A 15,972-nucleotide genomic window follows, 5' to 3' on the forward strand; every position below is an offset into this window, starting at 1 on the left:
ATAGATTTTAGTTATAGATTAGCCAAACTATAACTACCTAATAGATAAGAATTAAGATGCTGCAATGACCTAGTCAAAGTCCAGACCTCATTCTGTGGTGGGGTCTTTGGAGGGCTGTGGAGACACAAATGTCTGCTATTATTAATGGACTGAAGCAAAGTTTGAGAAGAAAGGGAACCAAAGTTCCTCCACAAGAAACTCAACCAGAAAACCTCAACCAGAGGTATTGCTGCTGATCAGTGGTGGCAAGTACTTTGTTACTGTACTTAAGTACAATTTCCGTGTATCTGTACTTTACTTAAGTAGATTTAATAATGGATACTTTCTACTTTTACTCCACTACATTTAACAGTAAGTATCTGTACTTTCTACTTCACTACATTTCTATACAGCGTTTCATTACTCGTTACATCCAGGACGCATTTCGGTTTTTTGATTTGTTCGTTAGTTTGAAAGTATCCAATGGCGAGAGCAGAATCAGTCCGCTGAACCAATCCAAAGCGGGAAATAACCATTAGGCCCTCCCTCAAGAAGAGCAGCACAGTACGCAGGACCTGCAGAGTCCAAGGATGGTCATCCTCCAGAAGACCTGCCCCACCCATGGCCTTATTTAAAAGATTTCTTTGAAATAACTGGGTCAAAAAACGCTTCCTGGAGATTCCAATGCCGCCTTTGCCTTCCCCGAAAGCGTGAAATTCTATGTTTCAAAAATTCACCATCAAATTTGAAAAAACATATTGAGGTAAGTTAGGTTGCTAAATGCTATCGATGTTAAATTAATTTGTGTTAGTGAAGTTTTATGTAATCTTAGCAAGCTTTTTGTTGAACTCGACTGCAGTAAATAAATACGATTACTGTATATTGTTATAAGCTAGCATGAACTTGCAAGTAACAGTGATTACTGCAGTCGTGATCACGTCTCCCGCCATGAATGTTACATATAAGTTGACGCTAAACTCCTTCACGTCCTGGTTATTAAATAAATGTTAGCGCCATTAAAATAATCTCCATGTAACAGTTACAGTCATATTCAATAAATTAGAATATGGCAGTGTTTCCCGCAGAAATTTGCTTAGGCGAAGCGGCGAGGAGTTGTCGCCTGTATGGCAAGCCGATTAGGCATATTATCGTCCGTACAATAACGCGCAGTTCCAACCCGTATTTTACGCGAGCGCGCGTTTTTTACGTCATCGCGCGTTCTGGTTGGAAACGTTGGCAAGTACTTTTACTTTTAATACTTTAGTAGTTTTAAAAGCTTGTACTTTCTTACTTTTACTTAAGTAAAATAATAATGTGGTACTTTGACTTTTACTTGAGTAAATTTTTGTCTGTGTATTTGTACTTTTACTTAAGTACATTGTATGAGTACTTTCTCCACCACTGCTGCTGATGGAGGTCTACACTGGAGGGGTGTACTTACTTTTTCCCGTTACCGTATCTTTAACTAGGTGAAAGAGTGTTTGGTGGGGCTGTTTGTGTTTAGGGTTGTGCGCCTGTCTCACCGTCTCTGGACATGCCGACAGCCAGACATTTCTGCAGACGACAGTGCTGGCAGCGATTTCGGCTCGTTCGGTCGATCTGACAGTTCTTCTGCCGGGGACATGAGTAGGTGGCGTTGCTCTGCTGACTCCGTCTGAAGAAACCCTGGAACGAAGGACACTCTGTGAAGTGGTCGTTATACTGAAGTTTAGTTATGTTTGTCGCATTTCTTCAATTGATTGTGCAGATTTAAGATCATAAGGGAGATATGCTAAAAGGTCAAAAAGACTTTCAGGATTAAACATTTTAGCCTAAATACGTTTTTTGAAAGGTGGATTGCACCTTCTGGATTGGGGATCAGTCTTTGCCTCAAGCGGGGGAGTTTAAGTATCTCCTGTCTTGTTTAGCAGTGATGGTGGGATGGAACCGGAGATGGACAGATGGATCCGGGCAGCATCTGCAGTGATGCTGGCGCTGCTTCGGTCCATTGTGGTAAAGAAGGAGCTGAGCCAAAAAGCAAATCTCTCGATTCACTGGTCCGTCTAAGTTCCAACCCTCACCTGAGGTCATGAGGTCTGGATCAGGACCGAAAGAACCAGATCCAGGACACAAGCGGCCAAAATCAGCTTCCTCTGGAGAGTAGCCGGGCTTAGCCTTAGAGTTAGGGTGAGGAGCTCTGCTATCAAAGTAGAGCCGCTGCTTCACCACATCGAAAGGAGTCAGTTGACGTGGTTTGAATGTCTGATCAGGATGCCCCCTGTTTCTTTTTCTTTTTTTATATACAAAACGGGGTTCTTTTAACTGCCAAACATTCTGAGGAAAACCTGGTCTGATCCAGAGAGACAGCATCCATCCCAATTTGGATGGTGCAGCTCTTCTTTGTAGGAATCACAGTCACCCTCAGACTGCAGGTCTGCTGGTGGTTCCCAGAGTCTCTAAAAGTAGAATGGGAGGCAGATCCTTTAGCTATCAGGCTCCTCTCCTGTGGAACCAACTCCCAGTTTTGGTCCGTGATGCAGACACCCCGTCTACTTTTAAGACTTGGCTTAAAACTTTCCTTTTTGACAAAGCTTCTAGTCAGAGTGGCTCATGTTACCCTGAGCTACCTCTATAGTCATGCTGCTATAGGCTTAGGCTGCTGGAGAACATCAGGGTCTATTTCACTCACTCTGCTGAGTTCTCCTACTGTTCTCCATTCTGCATTGTTTGTTGTTATTTCAGCTTTTAACTTTTTGTTCTCTGTCATTTTTCTCTTCATAGAAGGTACACCTGGTCTGGTGTTCTGTTAGCTGTGACATCATCAGGGGAGGCAGATCATCCTCTATTACCATCTACCATAGAAAGTACTCCTGGGTCAACGTGAGCTTCTGTGCTTTCTGTGTCTCTGCTCTGTCTTCTCTAAGCCCCAGTGGGTGGAGGCAGATGAGCGTTCACACTGAGCCTGGTTCTGGTTCTGCTGGAGGTTCTCCTCCCTGTTAAAGGGGAGTTTTCCTCTCCACTGTCGCTTCATGCATGCTCAGTATGAGGGATTGCTGCAAAGCCATCAACAATGCAGACGACTGTCCACTGTGGCTCTACGCTCTTTCAGGAGGAGTGAATGCTGGAGGCCCATCTCACAGTTAACAAGCAGGCCGTTTTTGAGTGAATGAGTGAACGAAGCAAACCCTAAAACAAGTAATATTATCACCATCTAAAATAAAGATCTACTAAAATCTATTCTCCGATAATTAAAAAGTTGGGTTCTTTGGGGCATTTTTGTGGACTAAAGATCATATATTTTCCATATTTTCGCCCTGGGATTCTTCTTCAAGTATTTAGGCTGTAAAATTTTGAAACAAGAAGATAAACACAGTTAATACAGTTATTTTTAAAGTTAGGAATTTTATTTAGGAGCTCAGGATCAGCATCTTAAAACTAAATTAAATTTATTTATATAGTGCCATCTCAAGACTCTTTCCAAAGTCAGACTCCATCAGATCCTCCAGGTTGGTGAGAAAGTTTCCTCTCTAAGGAAACCCAGCAGGTTGCATCAAGTCTCTCCAAGCAGCATTCACTCCTCCTGAAAGAGCGTAGCATCGAGCTGAAGAGGTTTTCTAAACCTTGTGACTGAAGGTCCACATGTAACATGTTTCCAGTGATTCTGTTAATGCCTACAGCTGCTAACAATTTAGCAGTGTTTATGCAGACTGAATCCTTCCAGAAATTCTAAATAAATGGCAAGAGAAACCAAAACTAATACAGCTGGACTCATGGGCAGCTGCCCAGGGTGGCATTTGATGGGGGAGGCACACAAAAGGATCAGCTTTTTAGCTCTCAGTTACACCCTGATTGACTTCTGTCTCGTATTTTTTTTTTGCCTTTCCAATCAGTGAGGAGGGTCCAGAAATGTTGAATTAAAAACAGTATAACAATAAAACATGTATAAAAGGTTTCAAATCATGTTAGGAGACGGTGGCGCTTACCTTGCAGCCCTCGCAGGTAATTACTCCATAGTGGATCCCTGAGGATTTATCTCCACAGATCTTACAGGGGATTATTTCAATCTGAGCTGCATGAAGGAAAAAAAAGAGAGTCAGAGACAAAGACTTTAGAAACAGCTGCTTGGATGAAGAAGTTGCTTCTTCTCACTGCATCAGAGGATTATTTCAACAATAATCTAACTCCTGGCAGAGGCAGGCTCTTATTTTGAAGTGCATCTGCGAGCTTTCATTTAAAAACCCAAGTTAAAACCTTTTCCTGTCCTAAATTGTTTAGTTCTTGATTCAGAAAGAGCTCTAATATGAGACATGCTGCTGCAGAGCTAAAGCAAGACGGCCACAGCACCACTGTTGTTTTACTGAGACAGGAGGACAGAACCACAGACAATAATTTCACACAGACACCCTGTACAGATTACAATTCATACCAGATGACTTCCTGATCTGTGACTCTACAAACGTTAAAGAGACCTTTCCGTTAGGATTCAGAGAGAAACATTCGGGTTTGAAACTTAAAGAGGACAAACTGAATCCTGGGTGTAAACGTTTGTGTTCTGAGGACTAAGACACACTTCTTTCAGGTTTTCCCTTTCAGAGGTCTCCACAGCGAGCCATCTGTCTCCATCTTTAATCTATCTTCTGCATCTTCTTCTCTGACACCAGCCACCTTCATGTCCTCTTTAACTTCATCCATGAATCTCCTCTCTGGCAGCTCCAGCCTCTCCATCCCTCCTCTGGACATGTCCACACCATCTCTGGCCTCTCTGGCTTCATCTCCAGAACATCTAACCTGAGTCGTCCCTCTGATGGATTCGTTCCTGATCCTCGTCCCTCCCAAAGAGAACCTCAACATCTTCATCTCGGCCTCCTGTCTCTTCCTCAGTGCCTCTGTCTCTGATCCAGACGTCATCTCTGGTCTCACTGCCGTTTTTAATTCAACCCTCCTGACACTTGTACTCCACCGGTTCCAACCTTCTTGGACACCGTTCTCCACCTCTTTTCCACAGACATCTTTGCTCCAGACTCTAGAGGCTGTTGACCCTCGGTACTTACAACCCTCCCCTGTTGTATCTCTGCTGCCTGTAACCTCACGGCTCCATCTGAGCCCCTCTCATTCACACACGTGGGTTCAGCTTTGCTACGGCTAACCTTCATTCATCACACACAGAAAGTAGAAAAAAAAAATCTCCATGCTTTGGTGTATAAAGCACTAAAGTATGTCATCACATTCTTAAAAAATCTTTAAATAAGACAAAACTTCAAGTTTGATTGTGTAAAAACCATGAAAATAATAAATGTCCGGCTCTCTGGGACTTATTTAAACCTCTCATCGGGTTTCTGGTAGAAATCTGTGGAGCTTTCAGAGAGCTCGGTTACTTACACCTTTGGTTTAAATCCTCTATTCTCTGTGGAGTGACGCCATCACACACCATTTCCAGCTGAGCCACGTGTTTTGATGTATTTTTATATGAAAAATGGGAGAATAAGGTGTATGGAAATGCTGTAAACATGCTTATTAGGGCTGTGATTTTCTGATAAAGGACCCGGGCGGTTTTTATAGAAACCGTTGGATGTGATCTGCCAGCGAGCTCAAAGCCAACCTGACTGAGTGTATTTATACCCGTGGAGTGACAGCTCGGCTCTCAGATGCTATATTAAGCAGAGGGACGTTATGTAAGAGCTCAGCCACATTAACACAACAAACACAGAGAAGTTTCTATCCACAGACGAGGTGCAAACTGCTCATCCGACACATCAGACGCTCCTTTTTTTGCCGGAAATTTCTTCCGGGATCAGACTAAAACTGTATGTTTGCTTTAGAACACGAGGAGCCAATAAATTCAGTTAAACAAATAAAATATGTCATCTAAAATTACATTTGGGATGCTTCTGTGCCCTTCCTCCCTTTGGGTTCAGACTGCAGCAGCGGGACGGTACCTGCTCTGGTTGGGGGCACATGTGTGTCATGTGTTCAGTACGGCTACTCCAGGGTGTTCCCCCGTACCTGGAGCTGCTGCAGCCTTCAGGAGCGGAGTCCGACCGTCTGCAGGTTTCCTACCCTTTGCACCTCCAGGTGTTAAATTCATGCACACACAGTTCATCCATTCCTTTAATCCAATGTTCAACTGGTTGTTGGTTTCTGTCGCAAACTCTGGTAAAACTGTAATATGTGCATGTGAAGCAGTTTTACCAATACAGTCAGGATCAAGTTCACTAGAGATCTGTCTGGTAGTCCCGCCTCTCTGCGAATTTGTTATCATTCTAAAGTCTGAAAAGATCTGTTCTGGTCAGACGTGTGGAAAGAAAGCCACTCAGCAGACGTTTGCACACAAACACCAGACCATTTACAGAAGAAGTAAAAGTCCTTTACTCTGTTCATGTTTTACACCCTGTGGGCTTTAAGGACCTGCAGTGACGGCATCGTCAACATGCAGCATAAACTGGGGCTGGACGATATAGAAAGAAATATATATTGATAAAATACAAATCATATCGATCGAACACATTAAAAACATGTAAAACATATATTTTAAGTGCAGCCCTGACCATTTTATGCTGTTGCTTAGCAACCTATTTTCAGATACAGACACACAAACACTGAATTCAAACTCAAACCTTTATTTAACCAACTTTTTACCAAAACTGCAATTTTAAAAATAGAAAAAAGAACACGTGATCTCTGAACTTTTTGAAGTGGGCGGAGCTTGGTTCCTGGGTCTGTGTTGTGATTGGTTGGGAGGATGTAACTTACATAGATATAATTTTAAAAAATTAAAACATTATTCTATTGCACTTTTTATCGATCCTTTTTTTTTCTATCATCAATATACGTCTATCGATTGATATATATCGTTATTGAATTATCATCCAGCCCTAATATAAACGCGCATCTCAATGCACAAAACGCGGCCATACGCGACTGCTTTGTTGTTTCACTAGGACTCTTAGAAAAAGGTCTTTACAGGCATGTTGTTTAGCTGTGTCATGATAGAGGGTACCATCAGGGTACTCCAGAGGTTCCTTTATGTGAAAACAGATTTCCAGCGAAATCTGGAAAAGTACAGAATGCGGAAATGGATTGAATAATTTCCAGGTGTGGAAAAGTGTTTCTAGATTTCGTTCTCTGTTGCATCGTACAGATGTTTCTTTGTACCTTTGTTTGACCATCCATCCATCCATCCATCCATCCATCCATCCATCCATCCATTCAGAGAACTCTAAAAGCTTGAAACTTTGTCCAGAAATCATTTGAAGGTGAAATGGTCACTATCAGATGACTGATCCAGCCTCTGCAGAGCACCAACCTCGTTATCTGAATGATATCTGGGATTACACTCAGACCGACTGAATCCACAGAGAAGCTGCAGCAAGATGATGCTGGTGCTGAGATGGACTGTGAAAAAGGTGTAAATATGTCTGAACTCCTCTAACAGGTTTTTTGGAAACCACACAGCAAAGTCAGAGAGAAAAGCTCAAACCTACACAGCAACAAACCCGAGTGCAGCCTGAGATGGCGAGGCCTGCACGCTGCAGTCTCCTCTCCGCTGTAATTAGCTCTCTGAATGTTAATCCCGCCAGAATTCAGCATTTCAACATCAAAGCAGATGTTGAACAAAGCCTCCGCCTAAAATTAGAGCTGATGTGGGAGCAGCAGATATTTATACGTGCAGCTGCAGACCTCTGATTGGGTTCCAACGCCCAGCAGCCTCCCCCTCGGCCCGAGCCGAGAAGCCTGGAAGGCCGCGCTGTTTTTTCCTGCTCCAGCAGATAAGAAGGTGTTCGATGAGGAAGAAGAGTCTAGCTGAGCATAACCTTGGGTTCAGTTGGGTTGCATTTTAACAAATAACATTAATTATTAGCATTTTAATGGCAATAGACAGGCCTATATAAATCATGCCAGACTGATTTTATTCATACAGCTCTTGTTAACTACTGCAGTTCTTTGATTGGCAAACAATGATCTCTGTCCATGCACGGCACTGGTAGCGGATTCTTGTCTGAATGAAAAATTGTAAATAAAAGCTTAACCCCAGTGAAATATTAGAATAATATATATAGCCCCTCCTTTTTTTGTATTTTATGAAAAGGTCAGGTTTAGTTTACTTAGCTGCGATAGACTGGTGACCTGTGCAGGGTGTACCCCCCCCCCCCTTGTTTACTTAGACGTTTTATTTGGGAGTCATATTTTTTTTAAATAAATTTTTTTTTCATATTTTGACGCACCACCAACAACACTGACGAACATGTTCCAGTCAGCCTCTCTGCTGCTGTAAATAAGGGCAATTAATCATTACAATAATCATCTTTATTTGTTGTTACAACTTTCTGAGGCTCTTGCTCAGGGACCCGAGTGACAGTCTGTGGGAATTGAACCAGGAACTTGCAGCTTTCACAGGATGCAAGGACCTTGCACTAAACACTAGGCAACCACTCCCAGGATTCAACCCAACAACCTCCAGTTTCTCAGGGTAGCGCTGTAGCCTGTGAGCTATTTAGTATAAATACAATTTCTACTTTGCAGGTTCTTAGTTTGTAACGTCTTATAGAGATTAATAAATGGCATGAAATACATGTCAATTGGTTCGTAAAAAGCATCAGCCTATCTATCTATCTATCTATCTATCTATCTATCTATCTATCTATCTGAGGCTCAGAGCTTCACTTTAATAGCTGCGATGTAACGCCGTGCTCTTCCTCTTCCTCTCTTTGCTGAACCTCCATGAGTCAAACCGAGGGGAAGCTTGTTTTAATGACTCCTCAGCCGTCAGAGCGGCATCCATCAACCAAGCTGAGAACTTTCATGTCTTCCTCTCAAATCTGTGGTGAAAACAGTCGTCAAACAGCGGCGTGCAGCAGAGCTGCTGTGTGACTGAATCCCTTTGAGCTCAGGGCTGCCGGACTTGTAAGTAGGCCTGCTCTCGTTTTCATCCGCCCTCCTCTCAGATGAGGCGGTGATCATTTTCCCTTCTCATCATGTCTTCCCAGGCTGTGTACTGCCGTCACCCTGAGAGGAGATCTAAGATGGAGTTAGGCTGCAACACGCTCGTGTGTTTTGGAGAAGATCCTTCACTCATTTAAGTCACTTTCTGAGTTTAATCCGCAGATTACACAGGTTGACTATCTTCTCTTCTTCACAGCAGGGAGTTAAAGGAGCACAGGCGGCTTTTCTCTCCATCGAATGCAACAACAAATTCAATCCATGTTTCTAAATCCCAGATCTGTTTCTGAATGCAACAAAGGAAGGAGATTCCTGATGATGCGCCGTGAACCGCGTCCCGGACTGACTGCGCTGCCTGCAGGCAGATGTGGCGGTCGACCCAAAGCTCCTGCAGCTAACAGGTCCGGCCCTTTAATTTCATTTCTTCCCGTGTTAAAGGCGTTTTCAGAGAGGATCTTGCAACAGCAGACATATGGTGACACACATGGTGCTCCAACACAGCCAGTCAGCAGACGAAGCAGCAGCTTGTTCATCAGCTACAGTCGCTAAATCGATTGGTCGCCTCTCCTGCAGAACGGGACAGCGTTCTGCAGACTGAATCTATGGAACTGTACAGTTTTACAGAAATTAGGATTACGACTGTGGACTGAAATGCTTCTTCTGATTCGTCAGAGTCTGTATGTTGTCTATGCAACAAACTGAAGTGTTCAGTGTAAAGTTTTTCACTGTTTAAAATAGGGCAGCAGTCACCAAACATTTCTGAAGGCAGATTCTTTTATCTCCGGATGTCAGACAGAACATGTGCAAAACGTTGGATCGCTTTTCTCCAATTTAATGAAGCATTCAACTCTAATAATGGAAACTCCTGGTCCTCCAGCCTCTTATGAAAAGCCCGTCTCAACTGGTGCCTGGTACTTTGGACCTTTCCCCTTTAAATTTGAATCAGTAGTCTCTGCTGAGATTTTTAAAAAGCAACATTCTTCGACCTGGAAGGGGGGCCTGGTGTAAAGTGCCTCCCTAGATTTAAAGAAAATAAATAGTAATAGTCTGTTGGTGTTTTCCATAAATAAATATAAATGCACGTCTTGCACGATTCTTGAAATCAGTGGCACACTTGTTGGATTTCTTGAGTTTGCTCTTTCTATTGTAAAGTGTTTCAGATTTATTGTAAATGTGCTACTTGCTGCAGGTACACTTATACTATCCCACTGGGGGACAGTGAAGGATCTTCTTCCCCTATTTTCTATTTACCTATATCCACCTGTATCTAGATCAGTGTTTTTCAACCTTTTTTGAGTCACAAATGATACTCTGTAGCCGTCTATATTACTAATATAGTCATTCTTATCAAAGGGTCTTGGAATAGGAAACAAATAAACACAAACATGTATTTTTTATCATCTTTTATATTTCATCTTTCAAATAAAAACTGCACTTAACATGTCCACTTCAAAATTACAGCTGGAACAGTGCCACAACAATGTGGACTTAAACTTAAAGTGGTTGTAGAAAAAGTGTTTTATAAACTCCAATTCTGCCCAAAAGCATTCTGTTAGCAGGAATACAAAAGAATGCTTATTCTGACAGAAGAAATAATATTTGGGAAATATTTCACTGCAGTGAACAGAGTTGCATGTACAAAATGCCATTCATTTTACTCACTTAGTTTCGTTTGGAGATAGCGTTAAAGCTTAAATGGTATCATAGCACTGTTGGATAGCTTTTCCAGATCGGAGTTAGTACTTTTTCTTTTCAAAAACTTCTTCATCACCATCATCACAGTCTTGCTAGTCACAAAGCTACCTGTCACCTTCATGCATCACTAATTGTCTTGTCTTATCGTACGATTCAATTCGCTACCTGCTGCCATCTAATGATAGGGAATTATTACATGATTCTGACACCTAATAATGGCATATTATTTGCAGATAATAATTCATTTGTTTTCAAAATATCTTTTTAGACCAATTAGGTGAAATTGGATAATTTTCCACAGCACATCTGACGATCACTCGCGGCAAAGTGGTTGAAAAACACTGATCTAAAAGACGTCCCAAACTCCTAAAGTTGTAGCACTTGAATTGAATTGAATTATTAAATACATGTAATTCAGCAGCACATGGCTGCTACTTTCCCTCAGGCATCTGGTGGAAAGCTTTGCTAAGTTTTCAATGGCAGTCTTGACACTTTCTGTGAAACTCTTTAACTGATGACTTGCAGGCATGTAAACAACTATTGTTGCAGTGCAGCATTTTGAAGCGGGCATTTTATTCTGCATCCCCAACGATGATACCCAAGTTGCTGATGAACACTTGAACTTTAAAAATCGTTCCCTGAGGGCGCTGCGCTGAGATACTGCTGCAGAAAGTGTAATTAACGGGATGCTGGCGCTAAGTGGAGCCTAATGAGTAGGAAGAACTTCACGACAGCCACCGCTGTTCTCTCCAGAAATGCTAAAACTTGGGGAAAAAAAACTATTCCCTGATGGATAAATTATCTCAAACAGAGCTCTAAAGAAATAATAATGTTCCTCAAAGACCAGATCAAAGAGGGCTGCACAGACGGTGCGTAGCATCTGAAACGTGTCAAGGTTTCCTCGCAACAACAAAAAAAAAAGCCTCCTTCTTTATCTCATGCTGCAGCTGAAGTCTTCCTCTGGTTTCTGAATCTTTTCTTACATCTGCAGGTCATTTCCTGCAAAACACAAGCTGCTGCCAACACAGGCGTGTAAAGATGGAAGCCAGTAAATCCGGGGAGCACTTGAACGCATCACAACCAAACTGGATTAATTAATTAAGAAGCTTAAGAAACGAGCGCAGATGAACCAAAGGCAACTGAGGCCATAAATGATTCTTGGATGACTACATCTTGGGTGGAGGGTGGTGGATAATTCCTGAATAACAACAGCTGGCAACCGATTATAAATGGATGTGGATAAATCCAAAAAAATATCAGTTGTCTTGCAGGTTTTTGGCAAAATCAGTTTGTTTAAACATGATATTCCATCATGTTTGATGCTTTACAGTTAATTCCATATTTTTTATGTTATTCAAAGCTTTTTGTAACATTGTTCAAATCTGACTTTGTTCTATTTTTAATTCACATTTCCACACTTTAAACAGCATTTCATTAAACATTTCTATGTGAAAATGCTAAAGTGATAAAGCAGTTATTTAATAGGGGTGGAAATATTAGTGTAATAAAAAAGGTTAAATTTAACATCTAAAAGTAAAAAAATGAAATTGCAATTTAAAGCAAATGATAATTCTAGGCGAGAGAGTTTAGACAGTTATTTTTGTCATACATGAAGAATTATTTATATTTCAGTTATTGGGACTGAAATGATGTCACCTCCTCCTCTTCCTCTTCCTCCTCTTCCTCCCCCTCCTCCCAGTAACAGTTAAATAATCTCATGGCTGTTGTAATCCTCTGACATAACAAGCTGGCTAAACGCCTCCTGCTGCTGTTTTCTCCTCATAGACTTTATTTCTGGACAAGACAGATAAAAACAACAATAAACTCCAACATTCAGATGGCCTCTGATGAATAAGGAACAATTCAAGAAGAGTTTAGTTCATCTTCAAACGATAGCTCAGATTTTTTGAAGTGGGGTTCAGTTCAGACATTATTTGCCATAAACATCCTACTCTTGTTGCACGTAATGAAAAGACAAATTAGTTTTTTTTAACTAAGAGCAAGGTCATGACAAAGGAGGACGTCTGCCACCTTAAAACAGCTCCAGTTCCAGAACAAAGTTCTTCACATTTGAAACATCTACTGCAGAAAACAGCTTGCTAAGTGCGTCCAGCCAAAACAGCTGCATATTGGAAAAGTAACAAAATGTAAAAAATTTAAAAACAAACAAAAAAAGCAAAAGATGATAATGTGGAAAATGATTTGAATTAATTTTCTGCTTTGCTCATCATCAGTTTCCTTTTCTATCACACTTTGGCTCCACATCAGATGCTCAGTGCTGTATGTTACATGGGAAGGTCATTGCAGTCTACAACAATGTTGACTGAATATAGTCACCTACAAGAAAATATAGCTACCAGCCAAATGATGCACATCATAAAATATCCATTTCTGTTGATTTCAGACAAGACAAACGCCACCTGGACCATTTTATCTCTGTTTATGACCACGTCATGCTGTCCAGTCATGTTCAAATGTTGCTGCTTCACAAAAGCTCCCCTCCATGAAATATAATTTCCATGTGCTGCTGCTCTGACATACCAGCTTTGTTCTTAATGATTTGCATGACTGAGCTCCTGCTTGTTTATAGGAGCCATATAACCAGATTTCCTTACAATGCACCATCAGTAAATAAGAAAAAATGACTTTAACCATCAGCGTACAAAATGGATTCAAACTGACACAAGGTCTGCAGTCAACGTTTCCATTAAATACGAACAAAGTTGGATAAGAAACAATTATGGCTACAAAACAGCAGAGATGACCAGCAGCTTTTGGAGAAACAAATATCTATCTATCTATCTATCTATCTATCTATCTATCTATCTATCTATCTATCTATCTATCTATCTATCTATCTATCTATCTATCTATCTATCTATCTATCTATCTATCTATCTATCTATCTATCTATCTATCTATCTATCTATCTATCTATCTATCTATCTGTCTGTCTGTCTGTCTGTCTGTCTGTCTGTCTGTCTGTCTGTCTGTCTGTCTGTCGTCTGCACCATTACCACCAAGTCAAATTCCTTGTAAGTGCAAACCAACCTGGCAGTAAACTTGATTCTGATATATAGGCACGTCTCTACAAATATGATCTACAGTAGGTATTAAGATAATGACTAGTCAGAACCTCAAGACAAAACGTATCTTCAGAAAAGCCTAAACTATTGATTTAAACCTTCATTTTCTGCTGTTTCTGCAAAACAAAGGACAGCGTCCTCCATCGATTAATTTCACAGCTCACCAGCAAGAGAAGAAAAATCATCCATTCAGCTGCTGATTTGAGCTAAATTTGGGGCTAGCCTACCTCTTTATCATTCAATCCCCATAGAGCAATGCAACAGTACAGCTGGCAGTCCCACAGTCCCACAGCATGATGCTACCTCCACCATGCATAGCAGCCGGTATTGTGATCTTAAGCTCTGAAAACCTTTGACCCCTCTAAACACGCAGTGTTTTTGGGACCAAACATTTCTACAGGGCACATTCGGATCATCCATGCGGGCCGCTGAAGATTTCTGCTCAGCTCCCAGGAGTTTGTTTTAAAGAAAAAAATAAAATCACAGCCATGGCGAGTTTAAACAAACTAATATTCAGAATTATACAAAAGGTGTTCAGGGAAGTGCACATCGAGACGACGACACAGATCTAAACAGACTAAAACAATCCAAAAGAAGGCAACATTTATCACGAAAGGTGGAAGGAATGACAAAAACCCAGAAAACACAAAGTTAATCAGTGTTAATGGAATAGAATAAAAATAGAATAAAAGCAGAATAAACGCAGCGTGACAGCTGGTGACCCCAGATATTGTAAAAAGGTGCAAAACTGACATAAAACTACCCATGCAGGAAATATAATTTAACCGAAAAACAAACATAAAATGAATTAAAAAGCTGGAAAGCAGTGGATAAACAATTAGCAAGCAATAAACTGATGACAGCAGTTCCCTTTAAAAACAGAAAATCTGCACCAAAAAACCTCCGAATGTTTCAAGACCCGGTTGAGACTTTCAGAATGACAGAGAAGCCTCATTTGTCTCATAATCTGTGCTTAAAACCCCGTTTACATTCAGCGCGGTGGATGGCAGAACCAAGTAGCTGGATCAATCAGAAAAACTTTGGAACATATAAACCGTGAGATCCAGATCAGGTTCTGGCAGCTCGGATCCACTCAGATCTGACAAGCACTTCCAGAACATTCATGTCTCACATCCTCGTCCTGTCTGACACGCATCGTCTCACATCACACTCTCCTTTAAAGTCTGACTCCCAAAATAACCAGGCGTTGTGCTCCGGGGCGCCACTGTCACCCGTCGGCCCCGGGTTCTAACAGCGCAGCCCGAGACAGAGCTGACAGCATGAGGGAAGCGCCGCACAACATCCAGATTCAGAGAGGAACATCTCCTCAGATAACAAGAAGAAAAAAACAAGTCACAGCAGAGAGCGGATGACGGATCTGAACTCACCTTTCATGGCAGAAATGACAAAATACATATTTATAATCCAGATGGATGGAGGGAGCGACGGAGAGCTCAGTGTGTGATCTGAAGCAGCTCTCTTCCAGCTCTGTCATCCTCAGGCTGCTCTGCACAGCATGAGCGTCCATGTGACTGTGACATCATCACTCTGACCACGCCCCTACCCGTCTGAACGCCCTGCCCACACGTCTCTGAGCCAATCAGAACACAAGCAAAGAGCTCCATGCTTCTGAAGCCACAACATTTCTCTTTCTTTTTTTTTTATCTAAATAAAATTCCCCCAAAGACTTTAAATAGAATAAGAATCAGGATTAAATACGACAGTCCTCAGGTTCCACCTGATCTCTGCACTAGCACCAGACAAAATAGAAGCAAAACCACACAAATCGGCTTTTACTACTTTGATAAACAGATAAAGACCAAAGCAATTGCCATAGTTGACAGAAAAGAGATACAAGATGACAAAAGACAAAGAAAAAGGGACACCACAAACATACAGAAATGAAAACTGAACAATCAGGAGTCTTTAGTGTCATTACGTAACCGTAGTGAAGTATTGGTGAGACCCCGGCTCAGAGTTCACACATAACACACAGACAGAAGCTAATTCACCAACAACACATCCTGAGAAGCTAAAAAGTATTTAAATAGTCCCCAGCATCTGATAAGATTTAGAAAAAGATAGCAGCCAGATCCCAGAACATCTGTGTTAAGGTATCAGACAAAACACGTCCTGAGAAGCTGAACGTCTGCAAATAGACATTAGCAGGTGAGTGACAGCGTTTTAACTCTTTATCGGATCAGGAACCTGTGGAATTAGTAGTTTGTATTATGTTTGCAGGTGGTTTCTTTGATTTTCAGCAGAGGACAATAGCCCTCAGAGCTATAGGGAAACA

The 15,972-nt window shown here is 41.4% G+C and overlaps 1 protein-coding gene across 1 annotated transcript in view; it reads right to left on the reverse strand.

Moving 5' to 3' along the window:
- Nucleotides 1-15,191, reverse strand: part of LOC105918865 (nuclear receptor ROR-alpha A) — a 30,268-nt gene extending 15,077 nt beyond the window's left edge. The window contains exons 1-3 of the mRNA XM_012854028.3: nt 15,065-15,191; nt 3,942-4,027; nt 1,503-1,644 (exon numbers count right to left, since the gene is read on the reverse strand). Of these exons, the coding sequence (XP_012709482.2) occupies nt 1,503-1,644; nt 3,942-4,027; nt 15,065-15,092 (256 nt within the window). The 5' untranslated portion in view covers nt 15,093-15,191. The remainder of the gene's footprint in view (nt 1-1,502; nt 1,645-3,941; nt 4,028-15,064) is intronic.
- Nucleotides 15,192-15,972: the final 781 nt, after the last annotated feature.

Source organism: Fundulus heteroclitus, chromosome 4 (assembly GCF_011125445.2).
Source record: "Fundulus heteroclitus isolate FHET01 chromosome 4, MU-UCD_Fhet_4.1, whole genome shotgun sequence".
Lineage (NCBI taxonomy): Eukaryota > Metazoa > Chordata > Actinopteri > Cyprinodontiformes > Fundulidae > Fundulus > Fundulus heteroclitus.